Genomic DNA, 27,475 nt, shown 5'->3' on the forward strand with positions numbered 1-27,475 from the left:
GGTGCTTCATACATGCATGTGGGTGCTTCATACATGCATGTGGGTGCTTCATACATGCATGTGGGTGCTTCATACATGCATGTGGGTGCTTCATACATGCATGTGGGTGCTTCATACATGCATGTGGGTGCTTCATACATGCATGTGGGTGCTTCATACATGCATGTGGGTGCTTCATACATGCATGTGGGTGCTTCATACATGCATGTGGGTGCTTCATACATGCATGTGGGTGCTTCATACATGCATGTGGGTGCTTCATACATGCATGTGGGTGCTTCATACATGCATGTGGGTGCTTCATACATGCATGTGGGTGCTTCATACATGCATGTGGGTGCTTCATACATGCATGTGGGTGCTTCATACATGCATGTGGGTGCTTCATACATGCATGTGGGTGCTTCATACATGCATGTGGGTGCTTCATTCATGCATGTGGGTGCTTCATACATGCATGTGGGTGCTTCATACATGCATGTGGGTGCTTCATACATGCATGTGGGTGCTTCATACATGCATGTGGGTGCTTCATACATGCATGTGGGTGCTTCATACATGCATGTGGGTGCTTCATACATGCATGTGGGTGCTTCATACATGTATGTGGGTGCTTCATACATGCATGTGGGTGCTTCATACATGTATGTGGGTGCTTCATACAAGTATGTGGGTGCTTCATACATGTATGTGGGTGCTTCATACATGTATGTGGGTGCTTCATACATGTATGTGGGTGCTTCATACATGTATGTGGGTGCTTCATACATGTATGTGGGTGGTTTGTATTCCTTATACTGTACTTTACAAAACATCTTACACACAGCATGTTTTCCACCAAGGAGAAATTTAATAACAAGGAAACCAATTTGGAAGAAAAACCTGCTTTATATCCTGCAATGAGATTACAGATTCCCAATCAGCCACTAAAGGCCAAAATCTACGTTCATGGACACAGAATCTGAAGAAGGAGGGGGATTACTGAAACTCAACAAATAATGGAAGACTTTCCAACGCTAGGTGGCAGCAGACTTACCGGCTAAATTTCCATTGTTTACGTAGTTCAGAACATGCTCCTAATTCTGACAACAATGGATTTACACGGTAAGTCTGCTGCCACCTATCGTCCCAGAAAGTCTCCTATTGAATGTACCATATCTACTGAAGAGCTGTTCTAATTCATCTTCATGACAAATGTACGGCAGGTTTCTCACAAACAGTCTTCCAGTCTGCAGATACAAAGGAACAAAAATCGTGAAGATCAAGTCAGATTTACATAAAACTTACACGGTCTAATGATGATGATAGTTAAAAACATCCCTTGAAATATTTCTGTCTGAAATGTCATATTTGATGAGAAATAACTAATCTAACTTTGCGTTTGGAGTTTATCGCAGTGAGCGTTTTATTCATTTTTATTTTGGTACCGATGCAATGCAAAATGTGTTATCGGGATTTCACTATTTTCTCGTGACCCAGATAGCTGATTGATCTCAAACTTCTACAGGTGTGTCAGTTTATGTAAATGTGATGATAATAATAATAATATGGAAGTCTTATATAGCGCACGTATCTACCAAACAAGGTACTCAAGGCGCTGAGTATATACAAACTTTCAGAAAGATAGGTTATTGCAGTGATGAATTCTGAGACCCAATGATGGGTTACATAAAGAGCTTACACTGCCAGGAACTGTTTTTTTTAGCAAAAACTAATTCTGTAATGTTCCTTTAAATATCAACTACATGAAGGATGAAATGTGTTCAAGATCAATGGATATATAAATAAATGTTTGCCTATAATATCCTGAAGGTGGATGAATAAAAACATTTATGGTGCTGGAGTTCATCTTCAGCGAATTGATAACGTTTTGTTTTTAACGCATTATTCCTCAAGACCTTGGACAAGTCACCCATTCTGATTGGCCGAGAGGAGATCATGTGGTTATGTTAAAATGTGGCCTGAGGAGCTGAGGTCAACAGGGGCTGCTATCAGATGACTGCACCGGATCAAGCGAACTTCACAGCCCAATTTATTTAAGATGGTAGGTTGAATATTTGGCTCATGCAAGTTCAAAACTTGAGTGCAATAGTTTGAAATGTAAGCTTGCAATTTGAAACGGATCGAGCAAACTTCACAGCCCAATTTATTTAAGATGGTAGGTTGAATATTTGGCTCATGCAAGTTCAAAACTTGAGTGCAATAGTTTGAAATGTAAGCTTGCAAGTTTGAAACTAGCTGAGGATTTACTTAAAACAAAATTCAGCAGAAGAGTCACAATTAGCTGAGAATAAGAGTCAAGGTTAGCTGTCAGAGTTGCTCTCAACTTTTAAAGGATTTGGGATGTTTTTAACAGAAATGTATTTATGAATGAGAATAAATGGGTGGCGACTCAGTTTTCAACGGCTGTTTAAAACTTTGCAGTGTCATTAAGGACCTCGCCTTCAGCGCACAGCTACAACCATGCTGGTTTAGGTTTAAGATCGCATCATTATTCCCTTAGTGTAGTCTAGCTGGTTAGTCACTGCTCTAGAACAGCAAAGGTTGTCAGTTCGAATCCCACACAAGTAATATGCCTGTGATTTTTTCCCCCCCCCCCCCCCCCCCAGTTCTGCAAGGGACAATACGAGGGCGATTTTGTTATAATTCACTCACCTCTCCAATAGGTTCATCTATTTCTGCTAGCTCAGCGGCCTGAACATTTGAAATGAAAACAAAAAGGATGAATGATGTTATTTAGAATACATGTATCTACCACTGCACAAGGCACCTGGAATGTTCCGAGTATATGGAGGCCATAATCCTGTATGGGAAATCTCATAACTAAAATATTTTGAAAGTGTTTAGTGGCAGGGATACTGGGCTACACCCTTTCTTTCTCATATAAAGGACAACACATATGCAATAAAAATAATTATAATAATAAAACAGTATTTATATAGCGCAATATGAATTGGCATTCCTCAAAGCGCTTAACAGCAAAATGAAAAGCATAACAAGAAAACAAAAACTTATAGGCCTATATTCCCCAATTAAATCCCAAAACAAATAATTATAAAATTAGGCCAGACCAGCTGTTACCTACACATATATTAAATGAAACCATTAAAAATACCAAATACAACAAAAGGATCTGAAAAATTACTCTTTACACTAAAAAGTTAAAATTACATGCCTACAATAATAAATATCAGTCTCCTGACAATTATTAGAGCAAGCTATTTGAAATGTTGACCAATTAATTTAGTTGATAATGAGTTCCATTGATACACTAAATCTAAAGTAGTAGTCCCGGCTGATTTGTTGCTACCTTCTGCCCAGGTAGTAGTAAAAAGCAGGATAGTTCTATTTAGAACTGAGAAGTCTCGCCAACTCTAAAACAAACTCTACTCAACTGTAGTAGAATATATATTGAACTCAATTCAAAAATGGTTTATTAAATCATGTATTGCAGTTAAAAAACTAAATTGCACATGCCATTATCAAATACATCATATACAAATAACAATAAATATGTAAGACAAGTTCTAAAAAGAACATAATTATTTTATCCAGGAAGCAATTAACAATATGGTGTTACCGCAAACCAATTATACAATAAATATCACGCTAAATTTCCTGACTGGTGGTGGTTTGGTGCTTACCTGTTTGGCCCATGGTGCCTCGCGCTCACTGGTACCATGCTCTCCTTCCTTTACCCAGTTGTCTCGAAACAGTTCAATGTAGCGTTTACCTGTGATAAAAACAGAAAAATTGTTTTTTTTTTTAAACAAATGTAACTGAAGATTTTAATGAAGACTAAAGTGTGAGATCTTATGTCAATGTGGTCTACCTAGTGAATCTTTAATTTACAAAGTTACAAAAAGACACTATAGTCATGAAATAACTAAACGTTTGTAATTAGCCTGGGAACAGTTGAGCTTCCATTTAACTAGTATTTTGTTTCTAATTTTTTGTGTCAGTGCCAAGTTGTTTGATCTCCTTAATTAGCGCTTACATTACACACAAGTTTGAAATTGTCAAAATGTTGTTTAAAATAGCCCGGATGCACACACAAACTAAGTGAAAACAGTTTTGCACGGACATTTTCTTGCAACGTCTGCTTTAGCAAAACGAGATCAGATGATTTTGAACTGACACGATATATTTATTAATTCTTCTTATCAAGCCAAACAAAAAGCAAACATAACTCTCCCTAGCCAAGAACCTCCTGGTGAGAACACAATCAGTGCTCTCATTGTGATTTGAACAGGGGTCCTAGAGGTGAGAACACAATCAGTGCTCTCATTGTGATTTGAACAGGGGTCCTAGAGGTGAGAACACAATCAGTGCTCTCATTGTGATTTGAACAGGGGTCCTAGAGGTGAGAACACAATCAGTGCTCTCATTGTGATTTGAACAGGGGTCCTAGAGGTGAGAACACAATCAGTGCTCTCATTGTGATTTGAACAGGGGTCCTAGAGGTGAGAACACAATCAGTGCTCTCATTGTGATTTGAACAGGGGTCTTAGAGGTGAGAACACAATCAGTGCTCTCATTGTGATTTGAACAGGGGTCTTAGAGGTGAGAACACAATCAGTGCTCTCATTGTGATTTGAACAGGGGTCCTAGAGGTGAGAGCACAATCAGTGCTCTCATTGTGATTTGAACAGGGGTCTTAGAGGTGAGAACACAATCAGTGCTCTCATTGTGATTTGAACAGGGGTCTTAGAGGTGAGAACACAATCAGTGCTCTCATTGTGATTTGAACAGGGGTCCTAGAGGTGAGAACACAATCAGTGCTCTCATTGTGATTTGAACAGGGGTCCTAGAGGTGAGAACACAATCAGTGCTCTCATTGTGATTTGAACAGGGGTCCTAGAGGTGAGAGCACAATCAGTGCTCTCATTGTGATTTGAACAGGGGTCCTAGAGGTGCAACTACACAATCAGTGCTCTCATTGTGATTTGAACAGGGGTCCTAGAGGTGCAACTACACAATCAGTGCTCTCATTGTGATTTGAACAGGGGTCCTAGAGGTGCAACTACACAATCAGTGCTCTCATTGTGATTTGAACAGGGGTCCTAGAGGTGAGAGCACAATCAGTGCTCTCATTGTGATTTGAACAGGGGTCCTAGAGGTGAGAACACAATCAGTGCTCTCATTGTGATTTGAACAGGGGTCCTAGAGGTGAGAACACAATCAGTGCTCTCATTGTGATTTGAACAGGGGTCCTAGAGGTGAGAACACAATCAGTGCTCTCATTGTGATTTGAACAGGGGTCCTAGAGGTGAGAACACAATCAGTGCTCTCATTGTGATTTGAACGGGGGTCCTAGAGGTGAGAACACAATCAGTGCTCTCATTGTGATTTGAACAGGGGTCCTAGAGGTGAGAACACAATCAGTGCTCTCATTGTGATTTGAACAGGGGTCTTAGAGGTGAGAACACAATCAGTGCTCTCATTGTGATTTGAACAGGGGTCTTAGAGGTGAGAACACAATCAGTGCTCTCATTGTGATTTGAACAGGGGTCCTAGAGGTGAGAGCACAATCAGTGCTCTCATTGTGATTTGAACAGGGGTCTAGAGGTGAGAACACAATCAGTGCTCTCATTGTGATTTGAACAGGGGTCTTAGAGGTGAGAACACAATCAGTGCTCTCATTGTGATTTGAACAGGGGTCCTAGAGGTGAGAACACAATCAGTGCTCTCATTGTGATTTGAACAGGGGTCCTAGAGGTGAGAACACAATCAGTGCTCTCATTGTGATTTGAACAGGGGTCCTAGAGGTGAGAGCACAATCAGTGCTCTCATTGTGATTTGAACAGGGGTCCTAGAGGTGCAACTACACAATCAGTGCTCTCATTGTGATTTGAACAGGGGTCCTAGAGGTGCAACTACACAATCAGTGCTCTCATTGTGATTTGAACAGGGGTCCTAGAGGTGCAACTACACAATCAGTGCTCTCATTGTGATTTGAACAGGGGTCCTAGAGGTGAGAGCACAATCAGTGCTCTCATTGTGATTTGAACAGGGGTCCTAGAGGTGAGAACACAATCAGTGCTCTCATTGTGATTTGAACAGGGGTCCTAGAGGTGAGAACACAATCAGTGCTCTCATTGTGATTTGAACAGGGGTCCTAGAGGTGAGAACACAATCAGTGCTCTCATTGTGATTTGAACAGGGGTCCTAGAGGTGAGAACACAATCAGTGCTCTCATTGTGATTTGAACAGGGGTCCTAGAGGTGAGAACACAATCAGTGCTCTCATTGTGATTTGAACAGGGGTCCTAGAGGTGAGAACACAATCAGTGCTCTCATTGTGATTTGAACAGGGGTCCTAGAGGTGAGAACACAATCAGTGCTCTCATTGTGATTTGAACAGGGGTCCTAGAGGTGAGAACACAATCAGTGCTCTCATTGTGATTTGAACAGGGGTCCTAGAGGTGAGAACACAATCAGTGCTCTCATTGTGATTTGAACAGGGGTCCTAGAGGTGAGAACACAATCAGTGCTCTCATTGTGATTTGAACAGGGGTCTTAGAGGTGAGAACACAATCAGTGCTCTCATTGTGATTTGAACAGGGGTCCTAGAGGTGAGAACACAATCAGTGCTCTCATTGTGATTTGAACAGGGGTCCTAGAGGTGAGAACACAATCAGTGCTCTCATTGTGATTTGAACAGGGGTCCTAGAGGTGAGAACACAATCAGTGCTCTCATTGTGATTTGAACAGGGGTCCTTAGAGGTGAGAACACAATCAGTGCTCTCATTGTGATTTGAACAGGGGTCTAGAGGTGAGAACACAATCAGTGCTCTCATTGTGATTTGAACAGGGGTCCTAGAGGTGAGAACACAATCAGTGCTCTCATTGTGATTTGAACAGGGGTCCTAGAGGTGAGAACACAATCAGTGCTCTCATTGTGATTTGAACAGGGGTCCTAGAGGTGAGAACACAATCAGTGCTCTCATTGTGATTTGAACAGGGGTCCTAGAGGTGAGAACACAATCAGTGCTCTCATTGTGATTTGAACAGGGGTCCTAGAGGTGAGAGCACAATCAGTGCTCTCATTGTGATTTGAACAGGGGTCCTAGAGGTGAGACACAATCAGTGCTCTCATTGTGATTTGAACAGGGGTCCTAGAGGTGAGAACACAATCAGTGCTCTCATTGTGATTTGAACAGGGGTCCTAGAGGTGAGAGCACAATCAGTGCTCTCATTGTGATTTGAACAGGGGTCCTAGAGGTGAGAACACAATCAGTGCTCTCATTGTGATTTGAACAGGGGTCCTAGAGGTGAGAACACAATCAGTGCTCTCATTGTGATTTGAACAGGGGTCCTAGAGGTGAGAACACAATCAGTGCTCTCATTGTGATTTGAACAGGGGTCCTAGAGGTGAGAACACAATCAGTGCTCTCATTGTGATTTGAACAGGGGTCCTAGAGGTGAGAACACAATCAGTGCTCTCATTGTGATTTGAACAGGGGTCCTAGAGGTGAGAACACAATCAGTGCTCTCATTGTGATTTGAACAGGGGTCTTAGAGGTGAGAACACAATCAGTGCTCTCATTGTGATTTGAACAGGGGTCTTAGAGGTGAGAACACAATCAGTGCTCTCATTGTGATTTGAACAGGGGTCTAGAGGTGAGAGCACAATCAGTGCTCTCATTGTGATTTGAACAGGGGTCTTAGAGGTGAGAACACAATCAGTGCTCTCATTGTGATTTGAACAGGGTCTTAGAGGTGGAACACAATCAGTGCTCTCATTGTGATTGAACAGGGGTCCTAGAGGTGAGAACACAATCAGTGCTCTCATTGTGATTTGAACAGGGGTCCTAGAGGTGAGAACACAATCAGTGCTCTCATTGTGATTTGAACAGGGGTCCTAGAGGTGAGAGCACAATCAGTGCTCTCATTGTGATTTGAACAGGGGTCCTAGAGGTGCAACTACCACAATCAGTGCTCTCATTGTGATTTGAACAGGGGTCCTAGAGGTTGCAACTACACAATCAGTGCTCTCATTGTGATTTGAACAGGGGTCCTAGAGGTGCAACTACACAATCAGTGCTCTCATTGTGATTTGAACAGGGGTCCTAGAGGTGAGAGCACAATCAGTGCTCTCATTGTGATTTGAACAGGGGTCCTAGAGGTGAGAACACAATCAGTGCTCTCATTGTGATTTGAACAGGGGTCCTAGAGGTGAGAACACAATCAGTGCTCTCATTGTGATTTGAACAGGGGTCCTAGAGGTGAGAACACAATCAGTGCTCTCATTGTGATTTGAACAGGGGTCCTAGAGGTGAGAACACAATCAGTGCTCTCATTGTGATTTGAACAGGGGTCCTAGAGGTGAGAACACAATCAGTGCTCTCATTGTGATTTGAACAGGGGTCCTAGAGGTGAGAACACAATCAGTGCTCTCATTGTGATTTGAACAGGGGTCCTAGAGGTGAGAACACAATCAGTGCTCTCATTGTGATTTGAACAGGGGTCCTAGAGGTGAGAACACAATCAGTGCTCTCATTGTGATTTGAACAGGGGTCCTAGAGGTGAGAACACAATCAGTGCTCTCATTGTGATTTGAACAGGGGTCTTAGAGGTGAGAACACAATCAGTGCTCTCATTGTGATTTGAACAGGGGTCCTAGAGGTGAGAACACAATCAGTGCTCTCATTGTGATTTGAACAGGGGTCCTAGAGGTGAGAACACAATCAGTGCTCTCATTGTGATTTGAACAGGGGTCCTAGAGGTGAGAACACAATCAGTGCTCTCATTGTGATTTGAACAGGGGTCCTAGAGGTGAGAACACAATCAGTGCTCTCATTGTGATTTGAACAGGGGTCCTAGAGGTGAGAACACAATCAGTGCTCTCATTGTGATTTGAACAGGGGTCCTAGAGGTGAGAACACAATCAGTGCTCTCATTGTGATTTGAACAGGGGTCCTAGAGGTGAGAACACAATCAGTGCTCTCATTGTGATTTGAACAGGGGTCCTAGAGGTGAGAACACAATCAGTGCTCTCATTGTGATTTGAACAGGGGTCCTAGAGGTGAGAACACAATCAGTGCTCTCATTGTGATTTGAACAGGGGTCCTAGAGGTGAGAACACAATCAGTGCTCTCATTGTGATTTGAACAGGGGTCCTAGAGGTGAGAGCACAATCAGTGCTCTCATTGTGATTTGAACAGGGGTCCTAGAGGTGAGAGCACAATCAGTGCTCTCATTGTGATTTGAACAGGGGTCCTAGAGGTGAGAACACAATCAGTGCTCTCATTGTGATTTGAACAGGGGTCCTAGAGGTGAGAGCACAATCAGTGCTCTCATTGTGATTTGAACAGGGGTCCTAGAGGTGAGAGAGCACAATCAGTGCTCTCATTGTGATTTGAACAGGGGTCCTAGAGGTGAGAACACAATCAGTGCTCTCATTGTGATTTGAACAGGGGTCCTAGAGGTGAGAACACAATCAGTGCTCTCATTGTGATTTGAACAGGGGTCCTAGAGGTGAGAACACAATCAGTGCTCTCATTGTGATTTGAACAGGGGTCTTAGAGGTGAGAACACAATCAGTGCTCTCATTGTGATTTGAACAGGGGTCCTAGAGGTGAGAACACAATCAGTGCTCTCATTGTGATTTGAACAGGGGTCCTAGAGGTGAGAACACAATCAGTGCTCTCATTGTGATTTGAACAGGGGTCCTAGAGGTGAGAACACAATCAGTGCTCTCATTGTGATTTGAACAGGGGTCCTAGAGGTGAGAACACAATCAGTGCTCTCATTGTGATTTGAACAGGGGTCCTAGAGGTGAGAACACAATCAGTGCTCTCATTGTGATTTGAACAGGGGTCCTAGAGGTGAGAACACAATCAGTGCTCTCATTGTGATTTGAACAGGGGTCCTAGAGGTGCAACTACACAATCAGTGCTCTCATTGTGATTTGAACAGGGGTCCTAGAGGTGCAACTACACAATCAGTGCTCTCATTGTGATTTGAACAGGGGTCCTAGAGGTGAGAACACAATCAGTGCTCTCATTGTGATTTGAACAGAGGTCCTAGAGGTGAGAACACAATCAGTGCTCTCATTGTGATTTGAACAGGGGTCCTAGAGGTGAGAACACAATCAGTGCTCTCATTGTGATTTGAACAGGGGTCCTAGAGGTGCAACTACGCCAACCTGACATCCCCGATTCAAACTGCATATTTCATTTTCATATGTTTACCATGCACCCCGAATCATGGGTCCCAACACAGGAATGCTCCTTGTTTTGGGGGATTTGGGGAAAATGGATATCGATGTAAATTTTTCAAAGCCAAGCTAACTATATTCTTCTTACCCATGTAGTTTTTGTTCTTCTTCAATGCTTTTGTAATATCCATCTCAGAGGATAACTCCACAAAAACCATACCTGAAATTCAACAAATGTAAACTTATAGATAAATAAGAAAAACAAAACACTTATTTTCATTCAACAAAAGAATTTTCACACTTTAAAAAGAAATTTAAATGGAAAAATTGTTGTCTCAAATTTATCACCAACATTCTTGGTAGTACTTCATGTAAAGAACAATCTTATTTAATTCCAAACTTTTTTTTTCAATTTGTTAATTCGTTTATTCCAAACTCTTGTTGAAAAAAAAACAGTTGTGAGAAATAAACAGTACATAGAAAACTACAATTGGTTTCTGAATATTAACATATAAACCATACCTATGATCAGCAAATAATCTGCATAAATCTGCATAACATTTGCATAATTACAACCAACCTGTTCTTTGTTTCTTTTCATTCAGAGGAATTCGGATGGCTTTGATTGGTATCGGTGAGAAAAACTTATTGATGTCTTTCTGAAACAAGATGAAAAAACAAATCATCAAAGTTAGTGGGGCAATAAATTGGCTCAGTTGTTTCTTGTTCTACCTTTCATCTCTGTGTAGCCCGGTTAGAAAATCAACCTAAGACCTGGAGCCTTGCATGTGGATTGGGTTTTCAGTCCCTACCTGCTTGACTGGCGGGAATCGGCCCACAGTGATCAGTGCCAGAAAACCCGCCCAGCTCTCAGGATTCCCCAACCACCACTGGAAGAATTTCCTCTATTTACGACCAACAAATTTTTAAGTTAAACAAGTTTGCAATTTCCTTTGAAAGGTTTCAACGAAAATATAAAATTGGGTATTTACCAGTAAAAATGGTATCCGAACCCATTAATCTTGATTCTAAGTAGTCACATAAATCTTTGCATACGTGCAAGACTTGCACGGTCTTTTAACAAATTCTAAGAAGCATCCTGAATATCCTAAGGATCCTGCAGTAAATACTGTATGTTTCAGCGCTTTGAGACGCCCATCAGGTGTATAAAGCGGTATATAAATATTGACTATTATTATTATTAGTATAATAATATCCTAAGGATCTTGAATATCCTAAGGATCCTGAAAAGGATGCTGACAGCCGTAGGAAGTTTTACCTCTTTGACACTGAATGGAACTCCTCTCATCTTAAGAACAAACTGCCCTCTCTCAAACTTGTCTTCTTTCCTTATCGCTTTCATCACTTTAGTCTGTTTAGAAAAAAAATACATTCCAGAAATTAAGTCAACTTCGGAAAAAATCAGAGTGATTAAAAGACAAAGGGATATGAAACTAAGGGACATTATTGAATGTTTGTTTTAGTAGTGACTATAACACAATAAAATAGATAACTTTTAAAGCCATTGGACACTGATCCACACAAATGTGCCTCTAAATTGCATGGTTTTCCTTTTACTTTGCGAACTAACACGGTCTGCCATTTATGGGAGTCAAAAAATTGACTCCCATAAATGGCTGACCGTGTTAGTCTACGAGGTAAAAGGAAAACCACGTAATTTCGAGTGATACTTGTGTGGATCATTATATTCTACTCATTATAAAATATCTCTCTAATCATATGCATTTTATAACAAACGGTTACAAACGCTTTTCAAAGACCATCTCGACCGATCCAAGGCAACGAGTTCCTTTAATTCAAGTAACTTCAAGTAACCTTTGAATCACTCACAGCTCTCTTCACAGTATAAAACTTAACCAGCTCAGTGCGAATATTCGATGAACATTGTCCCCGCACCAAACTGGTTTGAATGGCCCAACTGTATCTAGGATTGGTGTCTGCTTGAGTGAATGGCCCAACTGTATCTAGGATTGGTGTCTGCTTGAGTGAATGGCCCAACTGTATCTAGGATTGGTGCCTGCTTGAGTGAATGGCCCAACTGCATCTAGGATTGGTGCCTGCTTGAGTGAATGGCCCAACTGTATCTAGGATTGGTGTCTGCTTGAGTGAATGGCCCAACTGTATCTAGGATTGGTGTCTGCTTGAGTGAATGGCCCAACTGTATCTAGGATTGGTGCCTGCTTGAGTGAATGGCCCAACTGTATCTAGGATTGGTGTCTGCTTGAGTGAATGGCCCAACTGTATCTAGGATTGGTGTCTGCTTGAGTGAATGGCCCAACTGTATCTAGGATTGGTGCCTGCTTGAGTGAATGGCCCAACTGTATCTAGGATTGGTGTCTGCTTGAGTGAATGGCCCAACTGTATCTAGGATTGGTGCCTGCTTGAGTGAATGGCCCAACTGTATCTAGGATTGGTGTCTGCTTGAGTGAATGGCCCAACTGCATCTAGGATTGGTGCCTGCTTGAGTGAATGGCCCAACTGTATCTAGGATTGGTGTCTGCTTGAGTGTTACATCTACAGCTACACCTACATCTCTGAGAGTTACAGTTGGGACAGCCTAACTACAGCTGGGACAGCCCAACTACAGTTGGGACAGCCCAACTACAGCTGGGATCCATAGATATTTCACTGTGCAGGGGCCAGTTGCTGTTGACTAAACCAGACTGCTGGTGGTAAAGGTAAACTTAGCTGTGTGAATGTGATTCAGTAACAATTGAAAGTTTTGTCATACCAATTACCGTGAATCACGCCCCAGAGAATGAGAATATAGAAAGTTATTATATAGAAGAGTTTGCGGTAACACCATGTAATGACTATCTCTAATGAGTTGGGGTGGTTCTGAAAAGAACCGTTGGATTAACTCGACGTTTCGATCAGTATGCTCTGATCGTCTTACTGATCGAAACGTCAAGTTAATCCAACGGTTCTTTTCAGAACCACCCCTACTCATTAGAGATAGTTATTACATGGTGTTACTGCCATTTCTTCTATATCTTATTTCCACCATGCAAAGTTTCAAATCCTACTTAGAAAGTTATTACTTTTTAGATGCCTGCGGATTGTGATTTTCTCTATCACTGTCAAGTAATCCCAGCTATAGTTGGGCCGTCCTAACATAACACTCAAGTTGGGATTGGTACCAACTTTAGTGAGGAATGTTATCAATTTGGGATGGAACATTAACTTTTAAGCAAGTCAAAGTTTGTTTGTTTGTTTGGTTTATTTCTATTTGCACAACTTGAAACATGCATTAAATAACAACAGTTAGTAAAGGAAAATGTCAAATACCTTTTGTGTAGTTGTTGCTTGTGTTTCTTCCTTTTGCTTCTTTTGTCTTGTTCCATCATCATCTTCCTCTGATGAACTAGACGCTTTCCCACTATCAGTGTCACTGTCACTGTCACTGTCAGCGTCAGTGTCACTGTCACTGTCACTATCTGTATCACCATCTCTCTTGCTATCTGATTTACTAGAACCTGCTTTCTTCACCATCTTACTTTGTAAATACTGGGGGAAGATCAAATAGTTTTATCTGTTAACAGTTTTATCTGAAAACGGCTTAACAAACAAAATGATCTTTGGTATAAAGGCAAAACTGGCTATGTCCACAATCTAGACAGGTTTGTGGTAAACACCATGTACAAAAAAAATATATCTTGTATTAGTTGAGATGGTTATGAAAAGAACTGGCTTTTTCGAATAAGTATGCACTGATTGTCTTCAGAGACAGCTGATTTTACTTCATACTCACATCCATGTCTGAGACGCCAGATTTATTTGCATCTTTGTTGGTTACATCTTCCTCCGTCTTATCATCTTCTTCTTCTTCTGATGGCATCTCTTCATCTTCATCAGATGATGACTCGTCTTCAGACTCTGCAGTCAATAATGATTTGGTAAAAATAACAACTTAGATGAGTCTACTTTTTTCTGACATCAAACAACACAACAATAGATTGACAATGGTCGTGGGTTTAAATCCCACCCGAGTAGTATTCCTGTGATTTTATTTTCCATAGAACTCTGGAAAGAACAAATTGGACAGGCGTGTACTGTGCTTTCATCTGCTTCATAAATGGCGTCTTTTATCATTGAATGAGAAATTACCTCTTCCCCAAAAACTATGTTACTAATATTAATACGATTTGAATGTTTATTGTAACAATAATATAAAACTCTTGTCCTACGTAAGATGACAGTTAAGTTCCAACAGCACTTATCTATCACAAAGGTCTAAAAAGAGGCAAATACAAAAATAAATTATTACCCTATCCTTTTAAAATACGTTCAGCCTAAAGCACACTTCAGAGATCGTTGTTCTCTACAGTACACAGTAAAAACCCTCAAAGTTTACTACACAACAGCGGTTGGGTGAATGCGTTTGTATGAAGTTATTGACTGTCAAACGTTTTCGGAACGAATACCCGGGCACACAGAAAAACTTTTGTACACCGCCGACGTCTGTTGGACCGAAAGCTAGACGCATTGCGTCATTAATGGAATGAAAGCACGGTCATGGGGAATAAACACGTTGCAGCATTGTTGGAATAATTGGACCGTCTGTGGGATTGCGGCATTGTTCGAACAAAAAAACGGTCTCAGTGTCTGAATAGCCTTGTTTGACCGCATTATTGAGTAAGGATTCTTCACACAAAGGTTCGTTGATTTGAACTGGACATGAAGGTAATTTTTATTTCACGCAGTGATCATAAAAAAAAATCAATCGTCAGCAGACAAGGCGCACCGAAATATAAGACGCATCAATGTTTTTGGGGTCTAAAAAGTCAGATAAGACGCGTCTAATCCGCAGGAAAATACGGTACTTCAAAGGGAGCGGCTTCTCACAATGTTTTATACTAACAACAGCTCTCCTTTGCTCGATACCAGGTAAGCTTTTGTGCTAAAAATTATTTTGAGTAGTTAACAATGGTGTCTAGTGCCTTTAAGCATAATTCTAAAATACTGACTTTAGATAGACCTATGAGTGTTTTAAAATGACATTTTGAACTATCCGGTGCTATATAAGAACTAGTTGTTATTATTTCTTTTAAAACAAAAAAATAAAACAAGACTACAATCACCTTCCACAGAGTCATCCAAACCCATTTTCCTCTTTCCTCCTTTGACCTTTGACTTATGACCCTCAGAGAGGGGTTCAGCTATTTTTGCATCATTGCTCCAGAGTGGTTTCTTGCTGCGTATTTGGTGAACTTCTTGGAACTCTTGAAAACCAGGGTCCTCTTCCAGCTGCAATCAAAGATATTGTTCAGTTTAGTTTTTGATTAAAAGATATTTATACAAAAATAAAAACAAATTATATTTATAAACAAATAAACATGTAAATAATTAACTTTCACCATCCCCACCTTTTCAAAAGTGGTTTTGTCTGTTTTATGGTAGATAATAATTTTATGTAATTTTTGTAAACTTGTTGTATAAAAGGCCGAAATGACTTTCCCATTGTGGATAATAAAGTGAATTGAAATTTATTGAAAGTAAAAAAAAGCCTATGGCAAATAGTGTCTTACCTTTTGCAGTGGATCAACTTTTTCCTTTTTCTGTTTTGGCTTTTGAGAATCTTTTCCCTGTAAAAAAAAATAAAATAAAATCTAACCTTTAAGAGCATTTAGTCTTTCTCATGTACACCAGACATAAGATCTGAGGATAAGAGGAAAATGCCTGACAGGTAACAGGAATCTCATCTTTAAGAAGTGATTCAGAGAGTAACCAATGATGTGTGCCAGACTTGAAACAACATAAGATTTGAGGATAAGAGGAAAATGCCTGACAGGTAAAAGGAATCTCATCTTTAAGAAGTGATTCAGAGAGTAACCAATGATGTGTGTACCCTTGTTAGTCTGCTAAAAGAAATGTGCTGAATATGAAAAAAAGAATTATACTGTAATATTGAAGATCTAATTAGAATTGAGCTGTGAGGTTAAGAACTGTTATCAAGAAAATGCAAAGAAAACAAGATCTTTATATTTATTGACCAAACCAACAGCGGACGAGCCGCCAATTACAGGAAAGGATACCAAATAAAACAATAAGAAATATTCATATAGCCTATATGTACAAAGTTAACAATTAAGGTAGAATCATCTTAGGAAAGAAAATTAAAGCATACATTGAAGATTAAGTAAAATAAAATAGGGAACAGAAATGTGAAAATATATTTAAAATAAATTTTAAAAGCAAAAGCCTACATTAAATTATAAACAGAATAAACGATAAAAAGACAAGGGAAAAAAAAAAAAATCGATGTAAACAATACCAAATAAAATAAAACAAAACACTGTAAATACATGTATACATTGGTTACTGGAAGAGGATATGGCACTCAAAACCTGACCACGAATGGAATTAAGAGAAGGGGCTCCGAACACAATATCTTAAATAACCATGAGCATTTTTGAGGTATGGCTGCTGCAGGGCTGTATGCTTCTTTTTTGAAAGGGCAAGGGCACCAAGGCATTTTCTTCTTGGTAAAGGGCACCCTATGATGAAATTGCAAATTTGTACTGGAGCATTTCAAGGGCACCAAGGCAATGACCAGGGGACACGGAGGCAATCGCCTTCGTTGCCTCCGTGAAGTATCAGGCCTGCTGCTGGATTGGAGTGCACTGTTTGGTTTGTGAGTGTACACACAAATTTACCCAAACCTAATAGTGTTGTAGCATTGTGTCTGCCACATCTCAAAATGGCTTATTGAGGTCAAATCTTACTATAAAAAACAGAGAGCGTTATCACTATAGCAACCCAAGACTACATCCTCACCTGAATATTCTCTTCATTGACCGACGCTTCCTTCTCTTTCTTCCTAGCTTGCTTATTCTGAAAAGCAGAACTTTGTTCAGAGTATTTACTCCATGGTCTATCAAGACTGTCATCCCCAAGGTTCTTGGCAAGCTCCACCTGATAAAGATCAAAACAGAATGAGAAATAAATCAAGACAAAATGACATGTAACTGAACATCCACATGTTCGTTGACCCAGCGAATCAAGGACCAATTTTTGTTCCCATATTTTCTTTTATAATAATTTCCCTGTTGGTTTTGTAAAGAAAATTGAACAAAAAATTTCAACCATGTGTAAAATGTCCATACCCATTTAGTTTAAGTCCTTGATGCCAACTGCAAGTCACACTGACACACTCACGCATGTTTGTGGATCCCGCTTATCAAGGACTTCTCTTTGTTCTGTAACTGTTTTTTGAGCAAAGGAGCCTCCATTCTTACTGTTACAAGCAACACATATTTTTACCTACCTGTATTTTGGAAGAATCAATGAATGTTTTATTCAAATGCTCGATGGCTTTCTTGGCACTTTCCTTTGCTCTGAATCCAACAAAAGCAAACTTTCGGAAGACTCCAGCTGCGGTATACTTCATTTTCAGATCTGTCAATTCTCCATGGGCAGCAAAAATATTTCGAACCTTTTCCTCTTTTATCTGCAACAATTTAGAAAAGATAAACAATATCCATTTAGGTTGCAAACATGAAGGCGTACACACTACACTGTAAAATGTCTTGAGAAAAAAAAATCACAACAAAGTCTAATCTAAGTTCCACGAGACAATTGCCCTACATTGTCAGGGCTGGGATCAGGTGGGGGATCTTGCATCACTGAAAAAAAAAGGGTTATTCTTAAACCCACTCGACCCCCTAGACCTTTGTGCAATTTTTTTTCTGTACACCGAAATTGCCACTGTTCACAATTAGGGCCACTGATTTTCCGTTTCAGAAAAGTGCAAATTCCGTTTGGCAAAAACATGAATTCCGTTTCAGGCACAAAAAATTCCGTTTCATGTTTTTTTAATTAGATAAAAGGTTGTTTAATACCCAGGGACACACTTATAAAAATCAATTTGAGATAAGTTGCACTGTTGACTTCGTAAAATGTTCATTTGAACTGACAAATTTCAAAAAAATACTTTTTTTTATAATTGTGGATTATTTTGTATACTGCTGTTCTAAAAAGGTTGCACTGTGACTGCAGTATCAATGCACATGATGTGATAGACTTGATTCCAAGTCTAAAACTGCAGTTGATTCTCTGCATCAGCCACATTGTAGGCTAATGACAGGAGTGTACCCACAAGAGGGCGCTGTTTCAGCATGATCAAAGACTTGGGAACAAGTCTATGGACGTGACCATTCTCCATCCACAAACAAAATGTCAGCCATTTTGTTTTCGCTTTGGCGACAGAATGTTGACAGTTTACGGTTTTATTTTAGACCTTTCCGAGATGAAAAAACATTGTATGTGTTCTTATAGATCATAGGTAAGCTAGTTTGTGTATTATTGTTGGTAAAAGAGAGGGAGAAAATGCAATTTGGGTGAACAAAAAATTTTTAAAACGTGCCGCGAATAATGCCCTTCGCTTAACCATGTTAACAACGTGTGTACATCATGTGTGTAAACATTGAGGATGGTGTGAAGTAGAACAGAATGATCCACGGTTACGATCTCGTACTTTTTAATGGTCTGATTTCTGATGCCTTTTTAGTTTAACAAAAAGAATCTTAATAAAGAATGCAATTTCAATAGTTTTGGCGTCAAGAAAAAAAAAGAAAAAAAAAATCAAATTTTCTGAAATCCCGTTTTCCGTTTCAAAGGGCGGATTCCGCGAATTCCGTCCGTTTTCCGCGATCGCGGAAAATCAGTGGCCCTACACAATCTCAGCCAATCACGCACACAATTTTGTATCATGACGTCGACTACACTTCATACATTGCCATCCTCCAATCCGCACATATCCACCACACAGCGTACGAGACACACCATACACACAAGGTAAGCACGAAGCAAACTGCGCGTGATTGGCTGAGATCAGGACCTATGGCAACAATATTGATGGACAGAAAAAAAAACGCGCAATTACCACGCGTATCTCTTGGCAGACCCGAGCCTGAACAAAGATTATATGCCAACTGGGAACCTGCGTTTAGAGCCCGAGTACGATTACGGGCTCCCGTCATGTGTACTACTTGCTCTATGCGTAGGTCGAGGTTAGAGACCTGACCAACCAAATGGCCAACACTTGTTTACCATTTTGGGGTCGTTGTCTCCCGCACACCCCCGGCCACAAAGGGCCTACTGCTCGTACCGCTTGTACGGCCAATGAGAGAGCAGGATTGGTGTGCTTAGACGTGCGGGAGCGGAGTAAATACTCCCGTTTCATGCCAAGTGGCCTCATTGTCCTGGGGAAAATATGCAACCATTTCTTTTCGGAAGTTGGTGTTGGCACAAAATATTATCGGGGTTGCCCATTATCGGGAACTGAATTCTTACTTAATCTTACTAGCCTAGGCTGTTTATGAATTCGCAAGTGGGACACGCTTTGAAGGGTCGTGGGTTGTGGGGGTTGAGGGGGCTTTAGAACAACAACCCCTAAAAACTTGTTCAATTTGAGCAAGGAGGTAGGTTTGAGCCAAGAATGCCGGCTTGATCCTCTGCTGTCTGTTTACAACAAATGGCTCAAAAATCAAACAAATGAAAAGATTGGCTCACTCAGTCAAGCCCACAGTCAATGTGAGCAAACCATGGCTTACATGTATTCTAGAAAGTTAGAAACTCAGGCTGCAACGATCTTATTACCACAGAAAAGAAAGAGATGAACAAACTTGACAACTATTAATTATCACGTAATAGGTGCAGCGAGTTAAGTCAGCAGGCAGGTGGAACTTGTCACCCAACATCTGACATTAACAAGAAGGCAAGGGTAAGGCAAAAATACCAACACAAACTCTATGATTTTCACAGCGTTACAACATGAAAGATCATTAAAAAACTGTTAAACCTCGGCTTACCTCTGAGGGAAGGTTTTTCACGATAAGTCGACTCATTTTTGTAACGTAACTAGCATTTATTGCTCACAACAAAATCTCAAACTGGATTCGCACATGTTCCTTCTTTTTCGCAACACACTATTTATTTTTTAGATCAATAAAGTGCGCCCTCTCTTGACAAGAAACAATTATCGGTACAAAATCAAAAATAAATTAATAGCGTTCTTGAAAACTTGGAACGCGTTCACTATTACTTTGTATTAGTTCTTCAAAATTACAAAATAGATGTTTTTTGAAAAACAATTATTTTATAAGGCATGTGATTTTAAATTTCATGTAATAATTTTTATGGCATGTGCAAACAAAATAAAAGTGCGATTTCATGTTTTGTTAATATGTTTGTTTTGTCTTTGCACTTTTTTTGCTTTCGGATTTGTTTTGCATTTGCTTTTGCTTTTGCATGCTGTTGTTGTAGTTGATGATGTTTTTGTTCTTTGCAAAACATTTTTTTTCATGGGAAAGTACAAAGCTGAAGACATTAATTGTATTAAACGAGAATTCCAGTCTCTATGAATGCTGCGTGAGTGCACCCATGTAAATTGCAGTGCTTTCTTTAGTCTAAAAAGCCCTGAGCACGGGTCACGTACACAAAGCACACGCAATGCAAAAACTACCACGGGACCAGGCTAGCCTGGGCCGAAATTGGAGGCAAAGCCGTGGTTTTGAAAAGGGTTTGAATGTTGACACCAGGAGTGCAGACCGGTCTCTTAATGAATGAGCAGACGTTCCAGGTGGCAACGGCTGCAAATCCTGACAGGAAAAATATTTTTTAGAAACAAGGTGACATTGCGAATAATGGGCCTCACGAAGTACTTTAAACTGAATGGTTAGGAATGAGTGATGTCTTTCAAGGCATGCACTATAGACACTATTGGCCAAAATTACTCTAAACAATAATTTTTAGAATAATATTATTAGCATAGCAACTTAATAAAGAGCGGGGAGCTGGTGATATCATAATACATTGTGAGAAAAGGCAGCCTCTGAAGTAACGTAGTTTTTGAGAAAGAGGTAATTTCTCACTCAAATAAAAAATACTTCAGCTGAAGCCTCTACAGAGTAATGCAACAGTTGTGTTTTTACGCATTATTCTCTTGCAAATTCGATGACCAATTGAATAAGCCAAACTTCATAGATTTGTTATTTTATGCATGGGGGAAGTGAGAAAACTGTTTTATGACAAAATACCAAAATGTGTCCAGTGCCTTTAAAAAACACCTGCCAGCTAGTTTCGCTTCTTGCCTGACCTACTCTTAAACCACCTGGAAAATCACCTGCACTCCATAGAGGTGAATTAATTGATGCCCGAAAGAAAAACACAAACTTACTGGATTAATCCTCCATGCTAGTCTACTCTCGTATTTCGTCATTGTTGTGGACTTATCAAGATATAAATGATTAATTCCGTTTTAAATCCGTTTCTGTAAACAAAACAAAAAAGGAAAAAGAAAATTTCTTAAGGACATAGCTCGGGATTCAAATTAGTTTGAAGGTTTATGAAATTATTTCTCCAATATTTTCACTTTTGGTTTTTTAGTCAACACGCAATAGTCCGGTTTAACAAAACAGTAATAAGTTACGGGTTTTATTGCATCGCGAATTGGATATCAGTTTGGGTTATCATTAAGTTGGGCTACAAGGGCAAACTCATTGTTACGATGAATTAAAATTTCCAATAGATTACAGCCCTTTTGAAAGTTGAAAAATTGCAATAGTTTCTAAACCTTATGTAAAATGCCGTTCGCGCTGTTCGACACCTTTCCAGTGCGAATATTGGCTGTCAACATTTAAAAACATCACGTGTATAATTTTATGGTGTTAAATGGCTCTGTTTATTTTTCGCTCAGGGAATCTTTTATATCATTCCTGAATTTCGACGACATTTTTAGTCAAAAGAAAGGCAATGAATTTGACATTTTAACTGTTCATAATTTCCCTTATCAATCTATGTTGATATTCGATAACTTTGTTTTAAATTCCTCTCCAAACAATATTTTTTCTTCCCCATTATGAAAGGACGATTACAAAAATGCTGGCAGTGAAAGCACTTTAAATCCACTCTATATTATACATAAACTGACAAACTTGTAAAGGTTTTCATCAATATGACATTTCAGACAAAAATATTTCAAGGGATGTTTCACTATACCATCATCATCAGACCATGTAAGTTTTATGTAAATCTGTGATCTTAGACGAATTTTTTTTCTTGTAATGTTCCTTCAAATGAATGAGTACCGCACGACACAATTTGAATTTGAGCTTGAAGCCCTTTCTTATGAGCTTTGTCTTTCCATCCACTCAATGCATCTTTGTAGCATGAGATGTATAGAACTTCAGGATATGAAGAATCCGTCAATACAGGCTGTACACTAACGAGGAAACTGCGTTTATTGTTGGAGTTTATTGCTTCATGACCTGAAAAAATGAGAACTAAAACAATTCATCACAGATGAATGAGCAATGAGAATCCACAAAGAGGTAGGGGGGGGGCAGTACAGCATAGTGCCCAAGTACCCGATATTATTAGCCTTTTTTTTTTTTTTTACAACCCTTGGTTTTGACTATGAGTGTTCCATGTTATATCAAGAAAAATAAAAAGTTAAAACCTCCTTTTGCAATGCAATAATAAAAAGATTTGTTAAGAGTTATAAATTAGTGTTGTACAATTCTTTTAAGAAATATTTTACAATTAATACTAAGCTGAAAATCATGACTTTGTACTCACTGTTTCATGACGTCAACCTCCCTCCAATGATCCTTCAGTTTTATTTCTATCCTACCAGCAATCCTTCAAGGATTCCTGGGAAAGATTGGGTAAGACGACTTCACTAGCTTTCGCTCAACTAGCTCTCGAGGAGTACAAGACTTTGGAACAAGACACGGTGACAAGACTCGAAACAGCGAAGAAGGAGGCAAGACAGCGGATCCAAGAACACTTCGAAGAACCAGAGTTAAGGACAGCGAACCACCTTTTCGGCTTCTTCACCCGTCCTAAACAACACCCGACCAAGGGGACGAAGAGAAAGCTTGAACAACGCAACTGAGCTCCAACTTTAAACCAAACCAACCGGTCCTTTTCAGGACCAACGCACCTTCCTAAGAGAGACTTACAATACAATACTTGTGTTAATAATATAGTAAGGCATTTCCTTATACTATAATTAATCCAATCCAGTTTTATTTTTATTAATAAAATTCACTTTCTATACCCTCTCTTACAATGGCAAAACGTAAATTGGTTAAAGGAGCTCACCACTCACAATCCAATAGAAAAGCCAACCGCTTTCTCACGCAAGTGCGAACAACACAACCTTCACCCTGAACCTAACGGCAAACACAACCCATAACCTTTCTTTCTCTTTTGAGATTGGAGACCTATAGATTCAATCTGAATCACCCACACCGCAACTGAAGAGTGCACGAAATTGAGGCACGAAAACATGTTATTGCTATACTTATAAAGGGGATCTGAAAAAAATATCCCCACGGTCTCACCCCAACCCACACAAACCAATGACGCAACCGTCAGAACGGCTTCCTCGGTTACCCCAAATATATCCACCCACCACACACTCTGCGGTCAACCCAACTGACAGAGATATATTTAAACTGACATGGGCCCCACCCATACACCTTGCAAACATTTTTGTTTCGCAAACCTATGGTATCAAGTCAACAGTCTCAAAATGTCAGTGAATTGGACAGCGCCATCATTTATTTACCTTAAAACAGATTTTCGCATTAAATATCGAACAAATAGCACGCAACTTAAATTCAAAATTATTTGTTGATTTGTTTAATAAAAATATAATCGTTAAAACAAAATAAAAGGTACAGAAAATCAACACAATAAAACCACTGAACAGCAAACATCCACTATGCCATATCGCCAACAGAGGGCGCGATTTGAGTCACTAGCATCCTCACAGTCTATTCTCTCTCCAGAGAGAGCCCAATAGACGAAGGTCTCAAATATTGCAAGACGATTATTAATACCTTTTCTATTATTAAGATGAGCATGGCGCTCTACACTTGGCGAGAGCCGTCGTTGACAGTAGGCAAATGTACACACAGTGAGCTAGGAAGCTAATGCTACGGTGCATTACATACTAGAGATCCCGTCGTGTAATGGCAACACTCGCCAGCTGATCAATGTGGTCCGCTGTGTGTAAACAATGCCCCGAAAAATGTACACAATGTCGTGAATAATTAGGAAAGCGTGGGGCTCGATCGTCTGAAAGAAGCTTAAATGCTTCGTCTCTCGCAGATACGATAAGATGAATGGAGAACGCATGTGGAAATGATGTAGTGACTAGCATCTCGTGCGATGTAATGCATCGTTGATATGCACAACATGTAAGGAGCATATTACAATTGATGCGGTATGGTACGTACAGCCACTGTGCGTGTGGATGTGATTGATGCTTCTAATGGATGTGGTTTGACAGACCTTCAATAAAGAAAGCCTGCAATCTGTGAATCGGTGTCGTCTACTTAGTGTGCGTGACATCAACCCCCAGCCCACATCACTGATGTATCAGCCTTCATTTTAAGGCTAGTCTTTGTACCAGTCGTACCATCAGTTCAAGACTACTGCAGCTTTCGAAGGATATAGAGGTGCGAATATACTGGTACTATTTTCCCTTGTGTTTATTTGGTTTAAACACATAGTAGGTCACCGTTAAACAGGATGGCATGTCAGGTAGTGCGTACATCGGATATGCTATATCCGTGTAATAATACTAACCTTGCTTCATGTGATTCTATAGTACAATAGTTTGACATAGACTCATTTTGCTGTTATACCTTTCTGTATGTATTTATTTGGTTAAAAACCAATGCAGTTTTCGCAATGGTACTTTATACAGGCTCCATTTTTCTCCATACTCTGTACAGATGAGCTGTGACGTGAGAAAGTACATCTGAGTGAAGACGAAGTTACAATGCGAAGCAAACGTAGACACAAAGCAGGGGGCTGGCTTGCTCGCCTTCTCCCATGCCATCTAAGACACAGGGACAGTACCCTCTTTAAGCTCACGGTACTCGTCTGCTTGGTGTTCCCTGGGTATATTCTTCTATTCAACCATTTCTCCAACCTGGGTCTCCTAGGTGAGATTCGGCAAGGGGGCGACCAAGCTCAGGAGACCCCCGGGCGGACTTTACATCTGGAGCCGGTGAAATCCACTCAGAGCACATCGCTCCATCAATCCAGACTTAAAAAAGATGCATTGCTCGGGGATATTTCTCAAGGAAAGGCGGTTCGGGGAGATGGAGGAAACCAAGACACTTCGGTTGTTCGTCAAGAGAGAGATTTACATCAGGGTCGTGGGTTAGTCAACTACAGTCAACATAAGACGCAACTTATATCAGGGATACGAGGTAAGAGATCAATAAGTAGAAGTATTAAAAATGTGTGTTTTGCTCATCATTTTTGGTAATATTTATGTCTTTTTTTAAAACAGTTTTAATGTGTCCTGTCTATAGACGTGGCCAAATTATGTATGAAGGTAAGGCACACCTTGCCACTCAATATGACCTTTTTTTATGTTTAGACAACCGTTGTTATATATGTATTCAATTATTACACACATAAACAGCAACACAAATTACATGAGAGAAGTTCTGATTGAGACGTAGGAGGACATCCAAAATGGGGAAACCCCCAGCATTTTAGGGACTGAAAACCCAATCAACATACAAAGCTCCGGTTTGAGGTGAAATTCGAACCGTGGTCCACAGAGGTGAAAGGGAGGGAAAATCCACGGAGCCAACCTGTCGAGTCACTATTATGTCCATAACCCTCATAGGCAAAGGAATGAAGCCCTTTAAAGGGGGATATGTGCTGCATGTTATGATGACTACAAACATTTTGGTGACGTGAATACATTGGTGGAAAATCGTTCTTCTATAATTGCAATTTGTATTTTAACGGGAAATAGTTTGTGTCCATGAGTTTTATGGAAAGGTTTGCGGAAACACCAATGACTATCTCTAAATTAGTTTGGGGTGCCTTCTGAAAAGAACTGTTGGTTCTCATGAGTTTTGTCAATAACATTTGTCACATGGGTATAAAACTGACCTTAGTCTGATATGTGCCGTCGTTATCAGATATAGCTTTGTGACGTCATCGCATAAAGGCTTAAAAAAAGAAGGTGACAGACATTTCTTTTGTAAATTATTTTTACTAAAAGTTTGTGCTGTTAGCCTAATGCACACACCTTAGTACAGACAATTAACAAAAGAATCATTTTTCACCATTTTTTTTTAAACTAGAAAGTAGCAACATTGGGAAAGAGTGTGTATGAATCTAGAACACCATGCCTTTGGACGAGAACATACCTTTTTTGAAAAACGTTTTCTTTTTGAAAAACATCATCATTACCACAATCAGTTGTATTGGTCAGTGATAAAGGTTCAGAAATCGAAATTTGATATGTTGATGATATACCCAAAATATTTAGCCTAATTTGATTTGGATGCCACGTAAAGAAACCCTTTCAATTCCTTATCATTCTCGCTGCAGTTTTGTTCAGAATAAATGATGACAATTATGTCTCTAAAAGTAGACAACAGTTCTATCAGACGACGAGTTATTAACTCGATGACATTCTGTTAGATACGCTTCGAGCGAAAGAGGAATTGTGTGCGTAGACGAGGTGTCTATTGGAAAGGGGGGGGGGGGTGTCGCTGGGGGCAATGGTCAGTTCATTCAGGACAGTTTTCCCCCTGTCTGTGAGTCTGTTTCTCCATTCCCTGGCTGATACATTACTTAAAGGCACTGGACACTATTGGTAATTACTCAAAATAATTATTAGCATACAAACTTACTTGGTAGCGAGCAATGGATAGCTGTTGATAGTATACAACATTGTGAGAAACGGCTCCCTCTGAAGTTAAAGTATAGTGTTTGAGAAAGAAGTAGTTTTGTACTAAAATATTAAACGGCTTCGGGACTAAAGTCTTTTAAAAGATGTTTTCTTTAATTATTTCATTGAAACTTTGATGACCAATTGAGTTCAACTTTTAACATATGTTATTTAATGGTCTTTCAGAATACTGGTCTTTGACAATTACTTAAAGGCAGTGGACACTATTGGTTATTACTCAAAATAGCTTTTAACATAAAAACTTGGTAAGTTTTTAATGGAGCTGTTGGTAGAGTATAACCATTTAGCCACTGTACGGCCCAGCCGCCTCTATGCGGTACGAGGGAACCTCGCTAGCTTGTGTTTGTAGAAAAAAAGGAACATCAAAAGAAAACTCGATAGTCATTAGTAGGTCTACGCATTTGTTAATATATCTAGTTGTTATAGATCTTATTAATTCTCCCTTCACAGTTGACTTGTCGAAGCTAATGATGATGAAATAATTTAGCTCTTACGAAAAAAAACCGCTCATTAGTAAACAGGAAATTGTTCTTATGATGATATTGTCGAAAA

At 39.7% G+C, this 27,475-nt stretch overlaps 2 protein-coding genes across 4 annotated transcripts in view; one reads left to right on the forward strand and one right to left on the reverse strand.

Annotated features, from left to right (window-relative positions):
- The window catches only part of LOC117290499 (probable RNA-binding protein 19), a 37,430-nt gene extending 17,332 nt beyond the window's left edge, over positions 1 to 20,098 (reverse strand). Inside the window, exons 1-13 of the mRNA XM_033771918.1 lie at positions 19,995 to 20,098; positions 17,450 to 17,632; positions 16,960 to 17,097; positions 15,711 to 15,767; positions 15,264 to 15,429; positions 13,934 to 14,058; positions 13,471 to 13,689; positions 11,441 to 11,533; positions 10,742 to 10,820; positions 10,310 to 10,381; positions 3,645 to 3,733; positions 2,656 to 2,694; positions 1,154 to 1,229 (exon numbers count right to left, since the gene is read on the reverse strand). Coding sequence (XP_033627809.1) covers positions 1,154 to 1,229; positions 2,656 to 2,694; positions 3,645 to 3,733; positions 10,310 to 10,381; positions 10,742 to 10,820; positions 11,441 to 11,533; positions 13,471 to 13,689; positions 13,934 to 14,058; positions 15,264 to 15,429; positions 15,711 to 15,767; positions 16,960 to 17,097; positions 17,450 to 17,632; positions 19,995 to 20,030 — 1,372 coding nt within the window. The 5' untranslated portion in view covers positions 20,031 to 20,098. The remainder of the gene's footprint in view (positions 1 to 1,153; positions 1,230 to 2,655; positions 2,695 to 3,644; positions 3,734 to 10,309; positions 10,382 to 10,741; positions 10,821 to 11,440; positions 11,534 to 13,470; positions 13,690 to 13,933; positions 14,059 to 15,263; positions 15,430 to 15,710; positions 15,768 to 16,959; positions 17,098 to 17,449; positions 17,633 to 19,994) is intronic.
- Positions 20,099 to 24,049: 3,951 nt separating this feature from the next.
- Positions 24,050 to 27,475, forward strand: part of LOC117290354 (WSC domain-containing protein 2-like) — a 63,621-nt gene continuing 60,195 nt past the window's right edge. Inside the window, exons 1-2 of one of the 3 annotated variants that reach the window (XM_033771703.1) lie at positions 24,050 to 24,667; positions 24,933 to 25,415. In XM_033771703.1, the coding sequence (XP_033627594.1) occupies positions 24,980 to 25,415 (436 nt within the window). In that variant the 5' untranslated portion in view covers positions 24,050 to 24,667; positions 24,933 to 24,979. The other 2 variants (XM_033771702.1, XM_033771704.1) reach the window with 2 other exon arrangements.

This window comes from Asterias rubens, chromosome 5, assembly GCF_902459465.1.
Source record: "Asterias rubens chromosome 5, eAstRub1.3, whole genome shotgun sequence".
NCBI lineage: Eukaryota > Metazoa > Echinodermata > Asteroidea > Forcipulatida > Asteriidae > Asterias > Asterias rubens.